At 37.4% G+C, this 19,466-nt stretch overlaps 1 protein-coding gene across 1 annotated transcript in view; it reads right to left on the reverse strand.

The window, feature by feature from the left end:
- Positions 1-19,157, reverse strand: part of LOC131148893 (protein PAT1 homolog 1-like) — a 64,791-nt gene extending 45,634 nt beyond the window's left edge. The window contains exons 1-2 of the mRNA XM_058098850.1: positions 18,756-19,157; positions 17,799-17,947 (exon numbers count right to left, since the gene is read on the reverse strand). Of these exons, the coding sequence (XP_057954833.1) occupies positions 17,799-17,947; positions 18,756-18,810 (204 nt within the window). The 5' untranslated portion in view covers positions 18,811-19,157. The remainder of the gene's footprint in view (positions 1-17,798; positions 17,948-18,755) is intronic.
- Between the last annotated feature and the right edge of the window lie 309 nt (positions 19,158-19,466).

The raw sequence follows: 19,466 nt of genomic DNA on the forward strand, positions 1-19,466 counted from the left end.
GGGCTTCTCTATGAGATGATGGATTCGGCAAAGGAAAAAATTGCTGCAAATTTTTCTAGAAATGAGAAGAAGTATGGACCCATTTGGAGCAATATAGATGATAGATGGACTCCACAACTTCATCGCCCTTTACATGCAACAGGATATTATTTAAATCCCCAATTGTGTTAAAAGGACAACTTCTCTGATTGTGAAGAAGTGAAGCAAGGACTATTTGAATGCATGGATAGAATGTTGTCATATGAAGAGCGGCTAGCTGCAGACATCCAATTGGATTTGTTTGATAATGCACAAGGGGATTTTGGGTCTCGAGTGGCTGTTGACTCCAGAATGTTGAGAAGCCCAAGTAAAAATAATATTTTAGTAAAAATTAGTTAATTAGTGGTACTTTATCCTTGTTTTTTCTTATGACTTGGAACTCAACATGTTTTTCTTTTCTTTTGTACCTGATTTGTGTAAGTGTTTTAGGAAAAAGACCCTAGAATTGATGAAGCTTGCTGTTCGTGTTCTTAGCATGACATGTAGTGCTAGTGGATGTGAGAGGAATTGGAGCACATTTGAGCAGGTTCTTAGTTCTTACTTCTTACAAATGCTATGTTATTATGGTTTCACTCAAATATGAAAATATCTTTTAATATCTAAAAATTTAAATGGCTTAAACTCAATTGTAGATTCATACGAAAAAGAGGAATAGATTAGAGCACAAGAGATTGAATGCTCTAGTTTACATCAAGTACAACACCAAAGTGGGGGAGAGAGCTATAAGAAGACGACAAAATTATGATCCAATATTGGTGCCGAAAGTAGCTTCAGATGATGAATGGATCACAGAGAAGGAAGAACCTATCCTCCCAAAAGATACTTCTTGGGCTGATGATGAAAATCTCCTAGATGTTGATGCTATTAGAGCTTTGCCTGTGGTACTTTTTGAAGGAGATGATGCTCAAGCAACACAAGCTTCTAGTAGCTCACATTCTAATCTTCCTAGCAAAAGGAAGATTAGTGATTATTGTGAGAACTTGAGTACATATATATCAATAGTCATTTTTGAATCTACTAATTTATAATTCTCCATTTCTCCTAACTCCTAACCTATAGCTTTATTGAATATGTAGGCGCTCAAGACAAAGGCAATAGGCCAACATTGTGCACAATTGAGGAAGACGATGATGTTGAAGTGGGAGAGGAATTTATTAGCGGAAGAACTCCTATTATAAATGATTTTGATGAAGATGAGGACTTTGATGAAGATCTTGATAGTTCCCTCTGAACTTTGTTGATTAAGATTTAGATTCTTAGAAATTAGAATCTTGGATGATGAGACATTGTGATGCTGTACTTTGGCTTTTTCTCTTCTTTTTGTAAACTTATGGCTTATTTTTAACATGCATTGTTTGAGTTTGTTAGCTAAAATTGGCCTATATGATACTTAAGAATTATGTTTTTATTTGTTTCTCCATTATTCTAACATTTTTTCTCATTTTTATACTATATATAAATTTTATTTGTTTATTATTTATTTTAAAAAATACAGTCCCAAAAGGCTTACGCCTCGCCTTACGCCTTCGCCTTTTAAAACACTGGTATTATGTATAGTGGAAGGGCCAATCGTTGAGAATGAAAAGTTGACTAAGTAAGAGAAAGGGGGATGTTTCAAATGGGGTAGTAAAGAGAGTGGTGAATTTGAATGCGTAAAAAGGTCTACTTTTGGACCATATTCGAGAACAGTCTGGATATTCCTATGATTCTTCTATTGATCATTACGAAGATCTATTATACATGCCACCTCCTCTTTAGAAGGTATTAATATGTTTGAATATGAGGTTCACAAAGACAATAAAAACATTAAGGATGGAATTTTGCCTGCTCTTGTTCAAGACAAAATTCCTGGGAAGGATATTGATACACGAAAGTTGTTGGATGACATGGGCCTCAAGTTAACTAATCAAAGAGGTAATGAAGTCAAGCTTGATGATGGCAAGTCCACGGTGAAGAAGGGTCAAAGGGAATTATTAGCTAATTTGAAGTGTTCAGTGAACTATTATAGGAAGGTTTGACGCAGGGATTTCTTGGCTGATTATTATAGTCCTTAATTTTTATTTTTTTTTCTTCTGCTATTATTTTTTTTTTCCTTTTTTTGAGTTTCCTTTTATTTTTATGTAATTTTTTAAGGATTTCGTATCCTCACTTTGATTGTATATTCTCTTACTTAATATTCTTTTATTACCAAAAAAAAACCATAATAGCCGCTTGGATCACTTGACAACTCGCCTAATTTGTTGGGTGGGAGGGGGGGGGGGGGGGAGCCATGGTAAAACCATCCAAGCTTGGAGCATTACCTCTCTCCATCTCAAGAACAACCCTCATCACCTCCTCACAAATAGGACACCAATCAAACCCTTTCCAATCCATGCTCAGCTAATTCAATATACAATCTTCTATAAAAGTTCTTGATCTCTTCCAAGTAAGTTTGGAATCATGCACCCCGTTTCCAAATCTAACTCCGAATCTTTAATAAAAATCCTCCTCCTCCTCCTCCTCCTCCTCCCCCCATTAGCCACCCAATGAAATAATTTGGTACAACAATTCCCCTCCTTCACCCACTTGACCCTAGAATTTTGTCTCCAACTAATGCCCTCATGAAACAAGATCAAATCCAAAACATCACAACGTGACCTCCTAATCTTGTCCTCCCCACCAAACAAACGACACTCCTACCTATCTAGGCCTTCAATTTCATTACAAATCGCATTATTTAACTTTTTCAAGTCACTGAAGTGTCTTTATTCCATGCTTTTGATTTGGTTTTCATAAAATTCAAATTACTCATAAATTTGTACCCTACCCACCATTGAACACCACCCTCTCTCCACCAAGAACTGACAAAACCCCTCAGTAAAGGGTGTGTTAGCCGCATATTTTCAAATCTAAACGGGGTACAGCCCAACTTCTTAGGATTAGTGTCTAGCAAACCCAAACAATGATCTGAAATTTTCTGAATAATAACCCCCTAAGCAACACTTTGGGGAACTGATCTTCCCATTCATCAATGCAGGAATTAGACAATTTACCCACATAATCAACCTCAAGTAAAATGACTGTTACTCAAAGCTATGTCCCTAAGCTTACAGTCACGAACAAAAAGAGTAAAACACACTCATGCCACTCGTCACCCTAGTACTCCCCTAACCTCTGACTAGCAAGGCAAATAACATTAAAATCCCCACCAACCACCCAATGCAAGCTACAAAAACCAGAGGAAAAAAAAAAAAAGTCAATTCATCCCCAAAAAAAAAAGCCCATTGGTCCATGAGAGAAATTAAACCAACAATTTTCATAACCCTTCACTTCTAACAACAAAATAAAAAAAGACGCCACCACAAAGTCCCTAATAGATGCTACCCTAGTATCCCACACAAAAACCAAGCTCCCAAAAGCTAGAGAGAGAAGAACTAACGCATAGTCTCTAAGCCTCAATTCCCAAAAAATCCTCACCAAAATACCACTCATCATCTCTACCTTGAACTATTGAAAAAACAAACATGATATCAAGGGAGACTCCTTTAATCAAGTCTTCAACCACTTTCCACTTCTTAGCGTGTAGCCCAAGCCCCAAACATTCCAAAAGATGACTTTCATTGGTTAATCTAAAAGCCTCTCTCATTTTTCATAATTCATTGAGGAAGCAATTCTTCTTATTCCCTACTCAGTATAGAGGATTTTCTCTTATCTCTTGTAGCCACTCCACTGATCCTAACCACATCAAGGAAATTTTTTGAACTCGCAATTGCCCCTCTAATCACCCAAAAGGTCCACAATTTGGTAACCCCCCTCATTAAAAAAAATGGTTTAGGAAGAATACTTTTGGTATTGGAAAATTTTATTAAGCAAGCCCCATGATTTTCACTACCCAGACTACAAAATTCATGCAGATAATATTCAAACACCGAATAATGGACGATTGAAGAAATTGTGTTGAGTTAAGCCCCCTCTCTTGAGGAAGGCTACGTTCCTAAAAAAGCATGGTCTCGTTCAAACACTAGCCTCCCTTCAGATTTTTAAAAGCAAAGCTTCACGGTTATGAAGAAAACCCACCCTGCATTACTACCATACACTCCACTTAGCCAAGCTGTCGGGATGGCTCCCATGATGCAAATGTAGAGAAGGTTGTTTGCCTCGATTGATCCAATGGCAAACCTCACCCCAAGACTCAAAAGAATTTAACAATTATGTCTCCCCATCAATTTCTTCAAGGATGGAGGCTTAAACGATCACATGCTAAGACCACCTTCCCTTTCCTCTGCATCTATTCATCCCCATGTGGTCATCATTTTTTTTGCCTTCTTGTGTAACTCCAAAAGGCACTAAACCACTAGATTTTAATTCAACGAAGTTTCTTCATGTCTTACGCCTTCATCACTTGCTCCTACTACTATAATCAATGCCTTCAATTACCTAGCCCTCCAAAAGAGATGACTCTAGGCATGCTCAAGTTCCTTCTCATGGGCTCCAAATCAGGAGATGGGTCGCTTTTGTTTTCCATCGGACTCTTTAAAGGCCTACAATTAATAGAATCTTTTGAATTGGACTTTGCAAAATTGAGGCTTGTTAACTATACTAACCGACTTTGGCCCACGGGCTATTAAGCCTTAAGGCCCATTTCTAGCTGTCCCAAACCAATCTAGTTTTCAATTCTACCGTGAGAAATAGGTCTTAGGCCGTCATTTGCTAGCAACATCCTATGATTCTTGTTATGATTCATCCTACCAAAATTGTGAGGTGGTCTTCCTTGCCTCCACCAATCGGAAAATTTTCATTATCGCTACCACAGAGCTTCAATTGGAAACTGAATGTCGATGATTATCACTAGCCAAAATATCCATTGCTTATGTTCAAATAGCCACAACCAAGCATGTGGTTTTCTTTGCCATTTTGTCCTTCTCTACCCATTTCCCCTTGAGGTTGTTTTGCTTGCCTCCATGCTCCCCTCTAGCAAGCAAGTTCTTCCACCTTGAAGCTTCCTTACCATCAGCCACGCATATCGGTTGGATGGCCCCTTTGTTCAGAATCTTTTTCTAATGAAATAAAACGATCAAATTCATTAGCTTTTAACCAAGCCAGCAAGAAATAGTTAAGAGCCTGGAGAGATTCCACTCGTGGAAAGAGATTTCAGAAACCAAAAATTGCGTAGCTCAGTCTCAAACCACCTTTGCACCTCTAACGAAAGAATGGCAAAATAGCTAAGCTTCTTGTTGGTCTTAAGAATGTTGAGTGCATTGCCTTCTTCCTAGAGAAGTTTTTTTTTATTGATTAACATCCCTCCCTCCCTTTCTAATGTAAGGGCAGCATCAAGGTTCTACAACCATAGGAGAGATTAGAAGAAATAGAAAAGAGGAAGGAGAAGTGAGGAAAAAGGAGATACTAGGGGGAAACTCATGTTCAATTCCAATTCAAATTTACCAACTACTACTTACAACATGGCTTTCACACACTATTTATAAGAAAGCCTCTTCGCATGAAATTACATATAAACCCCTAAAACTACATTACATTACAAACATACTCCTAAAATACATACACAAGTACTACAAAGAAGCCCCCTGAATACACATAATTCTATCTTAATTAAACTAACACATAGTAAACTACTAATTAAACCCAACAATTCTTGATCCAATTCTTCTTAAGTAGTCTCCAACATGGATCCTCCCAAAGCCTTGCTTCTTGTCCTACATTAACTTTCCCCTAGTTAGAAAAAATTTGGCCTTGAATTTTGAAATGTTAGAGGATCAAAAGTAAGAAGCAAACTTGGACAATTCGAAATCCAATGCTTGAATAAGACAAGAAACCACATTTCATTGACAGCTCCATAGACTTGAGTTGAGAATTTTAGAATTTGCGTCAATGACTATATCAAGGATGACAAACTCAATGATAGGAATGTTTGAAAGACTTTGGATGTCTTCAAACACATGCATTTCCTTGCTTGTCGTGTTTTCAAGTAAAGTAAATGTGACTGATTATTTGTCTTGGTCGATTGGTAAAGCAAACTTCAAAACAATTTTCTTCCCATTACAATGGAAGACATTTGTGTTCTCAAGCCCTTAAGCCACACCAAATCATCAAACAAAGGCGAACCAAGGAGTCTGTGGCCAATCTTCATAGGTAGGATATCACACCAAACATTAGCCAAATATTCACACATTTGGATAGGGAATAGAACCGGTCAATGTAGAAAGGAGACGACTAAGAAGTTAGTACAATAAACTAGGATTAGATTAGCAACTTGGAATATAGGTACATTTATGGGGAAAAGATGGAAATAGTGGCAAAAATGTTTACGAAGAAAATTAAATTAATTTCCTTCAAGAGACAAAATAGGTAGGGGAGAATGGTAGAAAATTTGAAAAATCAGAATTTAAACTTTGGAAAAAAGAAACATAAAAAGGTGACGGGAATTATTGTAGACATAAACCTAAACGACAATGTAATAGATATTAAAAGAATAGGAGATAGGATCATTAAAATCATGATAGCTCTAGGCCTAGAGATAATGCCATTAGTGTGTATGCTCTCCAAATAGGCATAGCAAAAAATCTTAAATTGGGAAGACATGGATAGTATTTTACAAGGGATACCAACTTCTGAAAAGACATTCATAGGAGTTGATTTAAATGGACACATTGCAAAGGATAATAGCTATGAGAGGATACATGGAGGCCATGGATATGGAAATGAAAATGAGGCTAGTGATGCAATCTTAGATTTTGCCATGTCTTACGATTTGGTTATACTAAATACTTGCTTTATAAAAAGAAAACACTTAAAAACTTTCAAGATTGGGCTTAATAAAAGTCAAATAGATTTCATCTTAACTATGAAGGGGGATAGTCTATCTTGTAAGGATTGTAAAGTTATTCTAAGTGAAAGTTCGACAGCTTAACAAAGTCCTCTTATTAGATATACAAACTAAAAAATGGATGAGAAAGAGTAACATAAATCAACGCAAGAGCACTAGGAGACAGAGCTTGAAGAAATATAATATAGCATGAATTCAAAGATAAAATGATCAAAGGGTGTGATTAGACAAAGGATAAGGTAGATGCAAATATTGTTTGGAATAAAATGGCAACCTATATCGTAAGGATAACAAAAGAGATTTTCGGTGAATCCAAAGGAAGATCCTCAACTAATAAATAAAGTTGGTGGTGGGATCAAGAAGTCCAAAAAGCCATTAGACAAAAGAAATTGGTACAAAATATAGCAAAGTTGTAGAAATATAGAAAATTTTGAAAAATATAAAAGGCGATAAAAAATGCAAAAAATACGATTAGTGAAGCTAAACATAGAGCTTATGATACTTTATATACCAGACTAGATACAAACGAAGGAGAAAAAGGCATTTATAAACTTGCTAGAGTTACAAAAAGAAAATGCAAATATTTAAGTGATGCAAAATGTATAAAGGATGAGAATGATAATGTCTTAACTAGAAGACATAATAGAGAGGTGGCAAAGATACTTTGACAAGTTATTTAATTAAAACCAAAATGAAAGATCAAACTTGGAAGTGACAAAGGAGGAGAAGACTAAAAATAGGAGATTTATTCATAAAATTAGAGTCCTTGAAGTTAAGATGGCGTTGAAAAATATGAAAAGTGACAAATCTATAGGACCCAGATAAAATAGCAATTAAAGTTTGGAAATGTTTAGGGAATAAAGGAATTATTTAGTTAACTAATCCATTCAACATTATTATAAAAAACAAGAAAATGCCAAAGGAATGGAGGAAGAGTAAGTTAATCCCTTTATATAAAAGCAAAGGTGACATTCAAAACTATAATAACTATCGTGGAACTAAGATTATGAGTCATACGATGAAATTATGGGAAAGCATAATTATACATAGAATAAGACTAGAAACGAGGATTTCAAAAAATCAATTTGGTTTTATGCCTCGAAGATCAACAACAGAAGCTATTTATCTTTCAAGAAATTTAATGGAAAAGTTTATGAAAAAGAAGAGAAACTTGCATATGGTTTTAATTTAACCTAGTGAAAGCTTGTGATAAAGTACTTAGGGGATCTCTTTGTTGGGTTTTAGAAAATAAAGGGGTATACAATACATATATTGAGGTCATTAAGGATATGTATCATAGAGTAATGACTAGCATTAGGATTGCAGGAGGGGAATCTAAAAGGTTCTACTTTAGTATCTTTTTACTTTAGTGATTGATGAACTTACTAGGAATATCCAAAAATTAGATCCCTTGGTGTATGTTGTTTGCAGATGATATTGATTGATGATAGTAGAAGCAGAGTGGAATCTAAGCTAAAATTTTGGAGAATCGCATTAGTATACAGGTTTTAGGATAAGTAGGAATAATACAAATTATATGGAATGTAATTTCAGTAATATAAGTGGTAGTGGAGAGAAGATTAAACTTGATAATCAAGAAATTAATAGCACTAATAGATTTAGATATCTTGGATCTATTATCCAAGCAAAAGGGGAAATTGAAGAAGATTTAGTACCTAGAATTAAAATAGGTTGGGTAAAAGGTGTGTTGTGCGATTGTAGAATACCTTAAAATTAAAAGCAAAATTTTATAAGACGGCTATAATGCCGACCACACTTTATGGTTAAGAATGTCGGGCAACTAAGAAAAAACATGTACGAAAAGTAAAAGTTGTTGAAATGTTAATATTAAGGTGGATGAGTGGTATAACATCAAAAGATAAAATAAGAAACGAGCATATATGCAATAATTTCGGCATAGCATCGATCTAACACAAGATAAAGGAGAGGCGGCTTAGATGGTTTGGGCATTTGAAACGCAAGCCTAGTAGAGCACTTGTGAGGAGTTAGTTATTGTTTGTGGAATGAAAAAGGGTAGGGATAGGCCTAAAATAACTTGGAATGAGGTAGTGAGGAAGGATTTAATAGCCCATAATCTAATAGAGGAAAACGCTCTTGATTGGGTGAATTGGTGGAACCTTTCATGTAGCCAACCCCACCTAGTGAGACTTAAGGCTTGTTGTTGCTGCTGTTGTTGTTTGGATAGGAACCAAACATATTTCACAAACATGCATGGTAGAGTTGTCAACCCAAGATATAGCATGAGGCTATAAGTGAGGTTCCGTACAAAGCTCCTTTCAAGTGACCCATTTATGGAAACCACATTCATTGAACATCTTCCATCAATGATGATTTTGCAAACCTTTTCTCCACATTTGAGAAAGGTGTTGAAAAGCTTGAAATTGTGCCCAAAGTTTGCCAAATGGCATTCTTTTTTCCTATAATTTGTCACCATTTTGCTTAATATACATACACACACACACACACACACACACATATATATATATATAGCATTATATCACCAACAGCCCTTTAACACAATTTCCCACAAGCCTTTCTCCCAATTTCTCAAAACCTATCTTCAATTCACCTTTGATATTGATTGCTGAGCTTAAATGAAACGAATTCACAAAGAGAACTCATAAATTACAGCAACAAAACTTGATTTTTAATGCCGGAGTGACAATTTCTAGGGTTTCATGCCAAATTATCATGCTTGCTCACAATATATTTAGTCCGCAATCAAAATATCTCCTCTCCGGTCAAAATATCATGGAGAAAGCCCAAAATGTAATGACTGAAGTAATTTCTCAAGAAACTAGAAGCACATGAAGACTAAGGCAAAGTCCCACTCACAAGTCGCCAGCACGTCGTGCACATAAGTCGTCAGCAGCAAGATTTCAGCGATGAAACTTGGATCAAAGGGGAGATCAGGGGATAAGAAGTTCAAAGCACAGGAGGTTAGGGTATTCGAAGAACCAATGGCTGGAGATGTTTGACCATCATGTGAAGATTCCTCCAATGTTCAGACGACGATGAAAATTTGAGGGGAAGGGTTTCAGAAGTTTCTGTATTCAATGGAAATGGGTGGTGCTACAAAATGGTGGCTGGAAAGTGGTGCTGAAGAAGAAGGGAAAGGGAGGAGATACGAGGGGGGAACTCACGTTCAATTCAAATTCAAATTCACCACCAACTGCTTACAACATGGCTTTCATAAATTTATAAGAAAAAGCCTCTTCACATGAAATTACATATAAACCCCTAAAACTACATTATATTACAAACATACCCCTAAAATACACAAATACTACAAACAAGCCCCTAAATTACACATAATTCTATCCTAATTAAACTAAACACATAGTAAACTACAAATTAAACCCAAAAATTCTCGATCCAATTCTTCTTAAGTAGTCTCCAACATGGATCTTCCAAGGTCTTGTTGCTACCTACATCAATTCCCCACCCTCTCACTCCTCCCTCCCTCCCTCCTCCCTCGTCTCTCCCCTTCCCCTTTTCTGTCCTGCATCAATTGATACCGGAGCCTCACTACAATCCAAACACCCAACAAAACCATCAATGTCATACATAGCTTGTCATACAGAGCTTCCCTTCAGCAAAACTCCCAGAACCTTAACCTTTTCCCTTTCAGGAAAAAAATGAAACAAAAACAAAAACAGAAACAAAAACAAAACAGGAAAAAACAGGAAAAACACACACACTACTCCCCTTCAGCAAGTGTCTTAAATCTGCAGAGCCCTTCAACTGAAAAAACCAAAAATTTGTTGCTGCTGCAAAGAACAAACAGAGAAGAAGTAGGACACAGCAGGAAAACAACACAAGAAAAGGAATTGCAGCTGCCAGTTCTGAAAATTCAAATAAAGTTCCAGAGAGGAAAAGGAACAGATAGGAAAGAGAGCTGCTGCTGTGAGGCTTTGCTGTTAAAATCAAAAATTTCACCCAATAACTTAGGCAGGGATTATATAAAATATGTATTTTTTGGATAGAAAGAATTTACAAGCTTTTATCCAGCATTCTCACCTGAAGACTGAAGGGAGGTGTTGAAGGGAGGTAAATCATGGATATCGCCCTAATTGCTTTAGAAATCACCCCAAAAATAGAAAAGGTGTTGTATACAAATTTGATATGGAAAAAGATTCTGACCATGTTTGTTGGGATTTTCTTTCATGTGCCCTTAAAAATAGAATATTGGGAACCTATGCTGCAAATGGATTCAGCAGTGCATCTCTACACCATTCTTAATTCTCGTAACGGCTGCCTTTCAGGTTTCTTTCACTCTTCCTGAGGATTACAATAAGGAGATCCCCTATCCTCTTTGCCATTCATAACTATTATGCATGTTCTAAACTTCTTGCTACCAATGCACAAGAATAAGAATTTTAAAAGGGCTAATGGTGCAATAAATAGCACGAAGCTGGAAGTTTCTCGCCTTCTCTTTGCAGGAATCAACCAAGATTGCTTGCAAAATTCTTAATATGATTTCTTTGCTATCAAGTCAATTTGGGAATGAGCAAACTCATCCCCATAGGAAATGTGAATGAAGGCACTTTCTTGGCTGATCATGGGTTGCAAGCTCGGAACCTTTGTATTGTCTTGGTCTCCCTCCATGTGCAAAGTTTAAGGAAAAAAGGATCTAGGAACCTGTAATTGAAAGATTTGAAAAGAAGTCAGCCATATAGCAGCAAAATTCCCCCTCAACAATTGGAAGACTCAATCTCATCAAAGGCACTCTTCCAAACATCTCATTTTTAACTTCATGTCCCTCTTCCCTATTCCTTGCTCTAGGAATAAAAGAATTGGAAGACATTCAAAACAAAAAAAGTTTTCTTTGGGTAACACAGGAGAGTTTTCAAATTCCATTTAGTTACATGGGAAGTTGTTCAGAAAGCAATTCCAAAGAGGTGGCTTGGAACTCAAATCTCTCATGCTTTTCAATATGGCCCTCCTTGGTAAATGCCTTCAAAGATTTATAAATGGGAGAAAATTATTATGAAGAATGATTATTGCCCCAAAGTAACACCTCTATCACAATGGATAGGCATCAAAAAAAAGCCCAAGTGTTTGGAAGTGGATCATGAAAGGATGGGAGGATTTCTTCACTCTAATCCACTTCCATGATAGGAACAAGAACATTTTCTTTTGGCAAGACAGCTGGTGTGACACACCCACTCATAGCTGCCAAATTCCTGCTTTTTAAATCAAGCCTGCAGCAAGATACTCTAGTATGTATGCTGATAACTCAGTCAACGGGGTTGTTTGGAACATCCCCTTCGTAAGACAAGCCAATTGGGTTCTTGATTCTTTTGGCGACTTTTACAGGTGCTTATACAAAATGTCCCCAAATTGATTCAATCCAAATGAGCCTGTATGGAAGCTCAACAAAAATGACAACTTCATTGTCAGTTCCTTCTACATGCAGCTGGACAACGCCTCTGAGGCCAACCTTAAATTCCCCTAGAAAGTTGTTTGGAGAACTTTTGTGCCAACCGAAGTTGCTTTTATTTGCTTGAGAAGCAACTTCGGGGAAGACCTTCACTCTTAACAACCTCGAGAAAATGGGTCTCACTCTGGTCAACAGATACTTCCAATGCAAAGAAGACACTGAAACTGCGGACCATTTACTACTACACTGCCCTCGTGGCCTGGACCAGTATTTTTTGGAATCTAGCTACTCTTTATAGGCCAACACTGGATCACTGCTGAAACTGTGAGGAAAGGAAAATCTGGGCATGGAATGAAAGGTTATAAATAACCACAAACAAGGGGGGGAAAAAGCCTTGTCCTTAATCCCACTCCACTATTTTTTCGATAGTGTGGAGAGAGAGAGAGAGAGAGAGATGTTAGAGCTTTTCAAGGAACAACTACCTCCTCCCACAATCCTCAAGGATAGATCACATTAATAAACAACTACTAGAGTCAACTCATTATCAAAATAACTTCCCTCATCCATCTCATCACCCCATCACTTAGTAATCAAAGTCAAACCTCCCTTATAACCCTTCTTCAAAAAGCCACTCCTTGTATCAACCAGAATCTCCACAAGAAAATTATTAGCCTTTATAGAACTTTGTTACTATGCAACTCTAGATTAAGGCATTGTTTGAATTTTTTGCATCTCAAAACCTGGTTGTTCCCTTAGTCAGATATCGTCCTTTTACTAAAACTAGCCAATGAAGCATGTTTTGGAACATTATTAGAGTTCATCCAACTCCCACTTCTATTTTATAGGATTACATCATCCACGAGATGCCCTTAATATTGAATCATGATCACCTGATCACCATAGTATTCAAAGGCACACCTGAGATATGCTAGGTGCGACATGCATTTGGACGAGAGGGGCAATAGCAACTCAACGAGACAAGCCAGCCAGCATTCTCTCAGAAAAAAAAAATTCTCAGCATCTCTTCACACAGGCAGAGCTGCTATCAAATGCCAACCCTAGATTCCCAATGCCAACTCTCAAGCTTTGAGTGAAGACCGCTCAAGGTCTTTCTTCTTCTTCTTATTCTTCTTCTTCTTCTTATTCTTCTTCTTCTTCATTGACTACGTCTCTCTCATTTTTTTCTTCTTTCCTCTTCTTTTTCTTCTTGATCAACAAAAATCAGTGATTCTGCTTTCTGCTGCTTTCAGCTAGAGCTGTGAACCTCTCTCTTCCTTTTTCATTTTTCAATTATTCTTTTGCTGTGGAATTTCCGCTACTTTTGCCTAACATTCTGCTCTGCTGCTCTCAGACTTCTTCTTTTCTTCTTCTTCTTCTTCAGGCCAGCCGTGCTGTTCTCAGTCAGAGCTGCAACCCACTTTTTTATGCTTTTTATTGTGCTGTCCTTTTTTTTTTTTTTTGGAATTTATGCTCCATTTCCTAAAATTTCTGCTCAAATGCTCTCAGTCCTCTTCTTCTCTCTTCTTCCTTCTTTCTTTCTTCTCCTTCTTGACTGCTCCACTGCTCTCAGTCAGAGCTGCTCTGGGGCCCCTTTTCATTTTCTTTTTTTCCTTTTTTTTCTTTTTTTTCTGTTTTCTTTGGAAAATGTGTTTTTATTCTGGAAGCATTCCTTTTTCTTGACAATTTTGCTTCCATTACATTGAATTTCTGGCATGAAAACGAGAGCTGTTTTCAGGAATTTCTCAGTCAGAGCTGCTCCACTGCTGCTTTTGCTTCCTTTTTTTAAGTTCTCCCGCTTACTTCTGCTTCTAATATTGAATAATGTGTTATAATCAATAAAACATAGGGTATTCAATAACAATTTTAACAAATGTCCCCCCTCACCTTCATGAAATGTGTGCCTTCCTCTTGCCTTGAGCTTAGTGATGTAGGACAGGTAAGGGTGGCCTATTCCTACAGTTTCAACCCTCACAAGCAAGCATACACACTCAAACACTTCAAATTAAGAATTCAGATATTCAAACATAAACACAATAAATCAGAGGATATTTCACATGTTGGGAAATTTTTGAAGGGTGTATGATGCTGTCCAAAATTTAGTCCCAATTGGTTCTTTCACAAAGGTATTAAGTTAGATGCAGCAAGGATGTTATTTCAATATTTCAAGAATAAAATTCTAAGTTTAGAACAGCAATATTCCATAATTGATTTCAAGTTAGCAAGCTGAAATATTGAAGTCTATGGATGCAAAGGCTTATCAAATATGAAATTTCAGAAATTGAAGATAGGGCTTTAACAAGATTTAGTAAAGGTTCAAACAGATACTGATTTACCAAAAGTTTCAATGGATGCTAGACATTGCTCAACACGCAGCTGGATCACACCAGAAAATTCCTAGGAACAAGCTTTGAAACACCGAGACGAATGCAGCAATGTAATGGAGGGGAAGTGGCCGTGTGGGGGGGTATTTTGGTGTGGCCATGTGGATGCGTTGGAGGATAGTTAGAACTCGTCTGAATTTCTTCGTGCACACTTTGAAACATGAATATGTATGCAGCAAATGAAATGATGGATTGGTGGTCTTGGGGTGTAACTTGGTGATGGCCGTGTGGGTGATGGAGGGAAGTCGTGAAGGTGGGATAGGGATGGAGTCGCTGGATAGAATAGTGGTCTCTCACCACCTAATCTCCGAGGAGAACGACATAGCCTCTCACTACACAATCACAAGGATTGGACAAAGCTAACAAGCTTCAACAAAGGAATTTCCTTTCAATATCAATACTTTTCTCTCTCTACATAAAGTTCTTACAATGAAGGGGCATATATATAGCTAGCATGGGGGGACAAAGCATTAATAAGCTTAGCTAGCATGGGGGGACAAAGACATTAAACAACTAACAATTCCCACACAAACATGAGACACACAAATAATAAAGACACCAACTTACTAGACACATTAATTACTTTTACAAGTTCCTAACAACATAAATGTTCCAACTTTCTAGACATAATAAATACTAATACAACTTACAACACACACAACTTACTAAGACATGCACATGCAAGCAAGCAAGTTGACTTAGACTTATTACAACTTTAAATATGAACATATGCCAAAGAAGAGGCACAAATCCGTGTGGGGCCCAATGGAGCTGTGTGGGGCCCACATGGGTCTTCTTGCTTCAACACTTCTCTTGGATCTTCAAATAGGGTCTTCAAGCACCTAATAGTCTTGAAATGAAATGTCCAAGCAAAATATAATAATAAAGTCTTTTATCAAGAGAATTCTTCAAATCAAAGTCTTCAAATAATCCATGCAAAACCTACAAACAATTATGAACTGATGTGGACATCGGGAGGTCGTCCACATGTCATCATGTCAACAAAGGAAACGTGGACATCTGGAGGTTGTCCACATATCACAACATCTGAAAATGATATAGGTAGGGCATGATGATCCCCATCACTTAGGCTCCAAGAAGCCTTTGCACCTGACTACCATGTTGATCACCTTCAGATGAATTATTACTCTGTTGGAATGATAAATCCTAGTTCCATGTTAGCACCATCCAACCCTACCCATTCCTCATCTAATTAGACTTTGTTCCCATAGAAGAGCCCCTCTCACCATCAAGCACTCTACTGACTTGAGCCAACAAACCATCTGCAGATGATTCACTTCCCAATTTAGGCTGGTACAACAACGCCATGTACTTGAAGATGCACCATTATCCCAGCAAGTCGAATCAGCCCACAGTTCTAGGCAACCCACCATTTGCCCCCTTTTGTGCATTGAACTGGAAAGGCTGCAATCAGAGGCAGCACAATTGCTAACTCTCATTTTCATTCCACGTTTGGCAGGTTCAGCTGCAATTATTTTGAGCAGGTTGGGTCTGGCCATTCAAATTAATACACAATCAGCCTTTAAGTTCTTAGACTGAGCACTGGCCTGCCTCTTTAGAGGGCTGAAACTAGACCTCAGTCACATCAAATTGGCCTTGCCATTAGATCGAATCGTCATTTAACATCTACATTTCCCATAATGCTCTGGAATAGCTTGATAATTTGTTAGTCCACCACATAACAGCTTAAAATTTTAGGGGAAGTGTCCGCTTAACATGGTAAAAAGCACTACTTCAAGAAGGTGCTGAGTTCAAGATTTGGCATTTCCTGTTCTATCTGCTATAGTGCACTTTGTTCTCTTTGTTTTTGCCTCTTCATGTGTGAATTAGCAGCACACAATGGTGGTATTGAGTAGCTTGACATGCGCTTGACCCACAAGTGACAACTTAAGCTTTTTCTAAAGTAGTTCCTTGACATAATAGCTGCCCTATACCCAACACAATAGTTTAATCCAGAGGCCCACTACAGACCATCGTCATCCCCTAACCAACCCAGCTATACCCTGGCTGCATCTACTACCCCCCCCCCCCCAAAAAAAACAAAAAAACACAACTACTAGTTGTCCCTGCTCTGCCAGCACACATAAAGATGTCTCTTGACCAGAGCCTTCACAACCTCTTTCCAAGAATGAATACCTCAATGCAAGTCTGAACCATTATCTTTGCGGGCACATCAAATCCCTGCCCAATAGATTCGACACTACCATCTATCAGACTTCTTCCACGACACTTCCCTGGAATAATATTGATTCCAGAACTTTACCTCACTTTTTAGCCCAATTGCCATGCAATAATATGCCCTCCTAAATCTTATTTGCAAAAAATTCTCCCCAATTAACCGAACATTGGAAATAACCTGTAAGAAAACCATTTGCTGCCTCCAAGGATACCCTTAACAGGCAATGTCTAACTGGATTCTTCTCGAGTACAAGGAAGAAACCACTATTCCTCACCGACTCCAGTCTCAGATAGAAGGGAAATCCATTTCCCTTTGACAGTTTGCCGGAATTTTCATCATGACAAACAACGACCATAGTAGAATGAATTAGAGAGAGAGAAAAAGATACAGGTTTATAATGTCAACTCCTCTTTTTAAGCATTCATGCACTAGTAAAGTTAAGTTAATATGGTGCTAATACATCAAATAAATGGTATATATACCAAGGTATATGACATGCTTGAAAACAATAGAAATATCTAGTTAAACTAAAACATCAGTCTAAATAAAAAACTATCCCATAGGGAAAACTGAGCAATAAACGGACGAATGCTAAAATACATTTATGTATATTTAAAATACGCTTGTTGCACCCACTAAAGCACATGCACACGAGAGAGAGAGAGAGAGAGAGAGGTGACATCTAGCCTATGAAGGAAATTATCCATACAGTCTGTAAGTGCATGCATGGACAGACAGAAACACAAAGTAATTTACTATAAAGCAAAATTCGGATTGCACTTTAGACTTCTTTGTTCTCAAGGGTTCTAGCCTACAAGCAGACAGAAAACTCAAAAGTAATTTATTATACAGTAAAATTCCACACTGCAGACATACCTCTTTGCTCTCAAAGGGAAAAAGCAAAAGTAATAATAATAGTAACTTGAAAATGCTAGCAGAGCAATCAAATTTCACCTCATCTCTCTCAAACAAGTGGTACTCATCATCAGCGGGTCCAAATACAGGCATATCATCTCCATCATCTTCCAAACCCCCCAACTCCACTTGCTCCACCGCATCATGACCAAAAAATGCATATTGTGATGCGTCAAAAAGGGTATTGTCTGCACAATAAGGGAAACAAATTCATAAGATTGAACCTCTAATTCTCATTGATGCACAAAACTTATAGATACAACAGCAAAAATACAAAGAAAATGAAACTTAAATTTAGCAAACCAGTTGTTTTAGTTGCATCAGCTCAATTTGATGGAAATATTTTAGCAATATAAAACAAAAATCTAAATTTGAAAAATTATAACTTTTTTTCTCTAATATTTGGCAACAACCAAATAGATGTCCTTATCATGTCAAACTATTATTCAAATGCATTATAAAAATAAACAAGAAATTTCAGGAGACGCCACTCTTACTAATGTTCTGCAACTTGTGTCTCAATTGAATGGAATGTTATCATTAAATAAAAATATCTAATTCAAATATCATAATTCGTTCTCTTACCAACATTTCTCAACAATCAAAAGAATTTTCATATCAAATGAAACTATAATTAAAAGTACATAACAAAAACGAGACTATTAATTCCAGGAGACGCCAGAAAATCAAAACTGTAGTCACCGAAATCATGAAGACATAGTTGAGCTCCGTTTGGTTGCTCTGAAAACTGGGGAAAGAAGAGAAGATGGAGAAAACCCTCAAGCGTTTCCTCACTCAAACTTTCAATTAAAGATAAATCTAAGACCCAAATTCGTTTTCTTCCTCTCTTTTAATTAAGAAACCAAGCAAGAACACCAGAGCGTCTAAAAACACAGATCAGAATAACAAATCAAGAACATAAGAAAATCATGAAAAAACAACAAGGAAAAGAAAACAAACGAGCAGAAAATTTGGGAGCAAGCGCAGTGAGCTGACCTGAGGAGCTATCTGGGAAGTCCTTGGGATCCTTGATACCATCAGATCTCTCCATATGTACAAACCCAAACACCAAACAACAAAAAAACAAAACAAAAAAAAAAACACTTCAAAAGCAGCTAGCTAGAAATCAAAAGGGGCTGCTAGGTATGGAGATACAACATGGAAATAGAAACCACAAAAGGCATAAATAAGGGAAAACAGAACCCCATCGAGAAGGAACTTGGAATTGTTGGATAGGAGGAGGAGGAGGAGGATGAGTGAGGTAGGAGGGTGCGAGGGCTGCCTCTAGGTTTGGCAAGCAGACGGCATGTAAACCCCTCGGGAAGAGAGGGGACGTCTGAGGGCATCGGCTGAAGTTATCGCTGGGGACGACTTTATGCAGTCCATGTGCGCACCGTGGGGGGGAAAAAGACGGTGGGAAGAGAGAGAAGAAAATGGCAGAGAGGACAGGTGCTGCATTTTGATTGGATGAAATTTACAATAATGTCCACGACCTGAAAATTGAGGTGAAATTTTGGGCCAAGGATTAAGAGCATGGGGAACCTCTTGGTGGTCCCAACCCCACCCACGCTCCTTTTTTTTGTTTTTATTTTTTTTTCGTAAAAGGAAGAAAAAAAATTGGTGCTATTTAATATTCTTTTTGTTCCCACTTCTTCTTCTTTTTAACCATATGTTGCATTATTGTAACAATAAAATTCATGTTTTGAA

Source organism: Malania oleifera, chromosome 2 (assembly GCF_029873635.1).
Source record: "Malania oleifera isolate guangnan ecotype guangnan chromosome 2, ASM2987363v1, whole genome shotgun sequence".
Lineage (NCBI taxonomy): Eukaryota > Viridiplantae > Streptophyta > Magnoliopsida > Santalales > Ximeniaceae > Malania > Malania oleifera.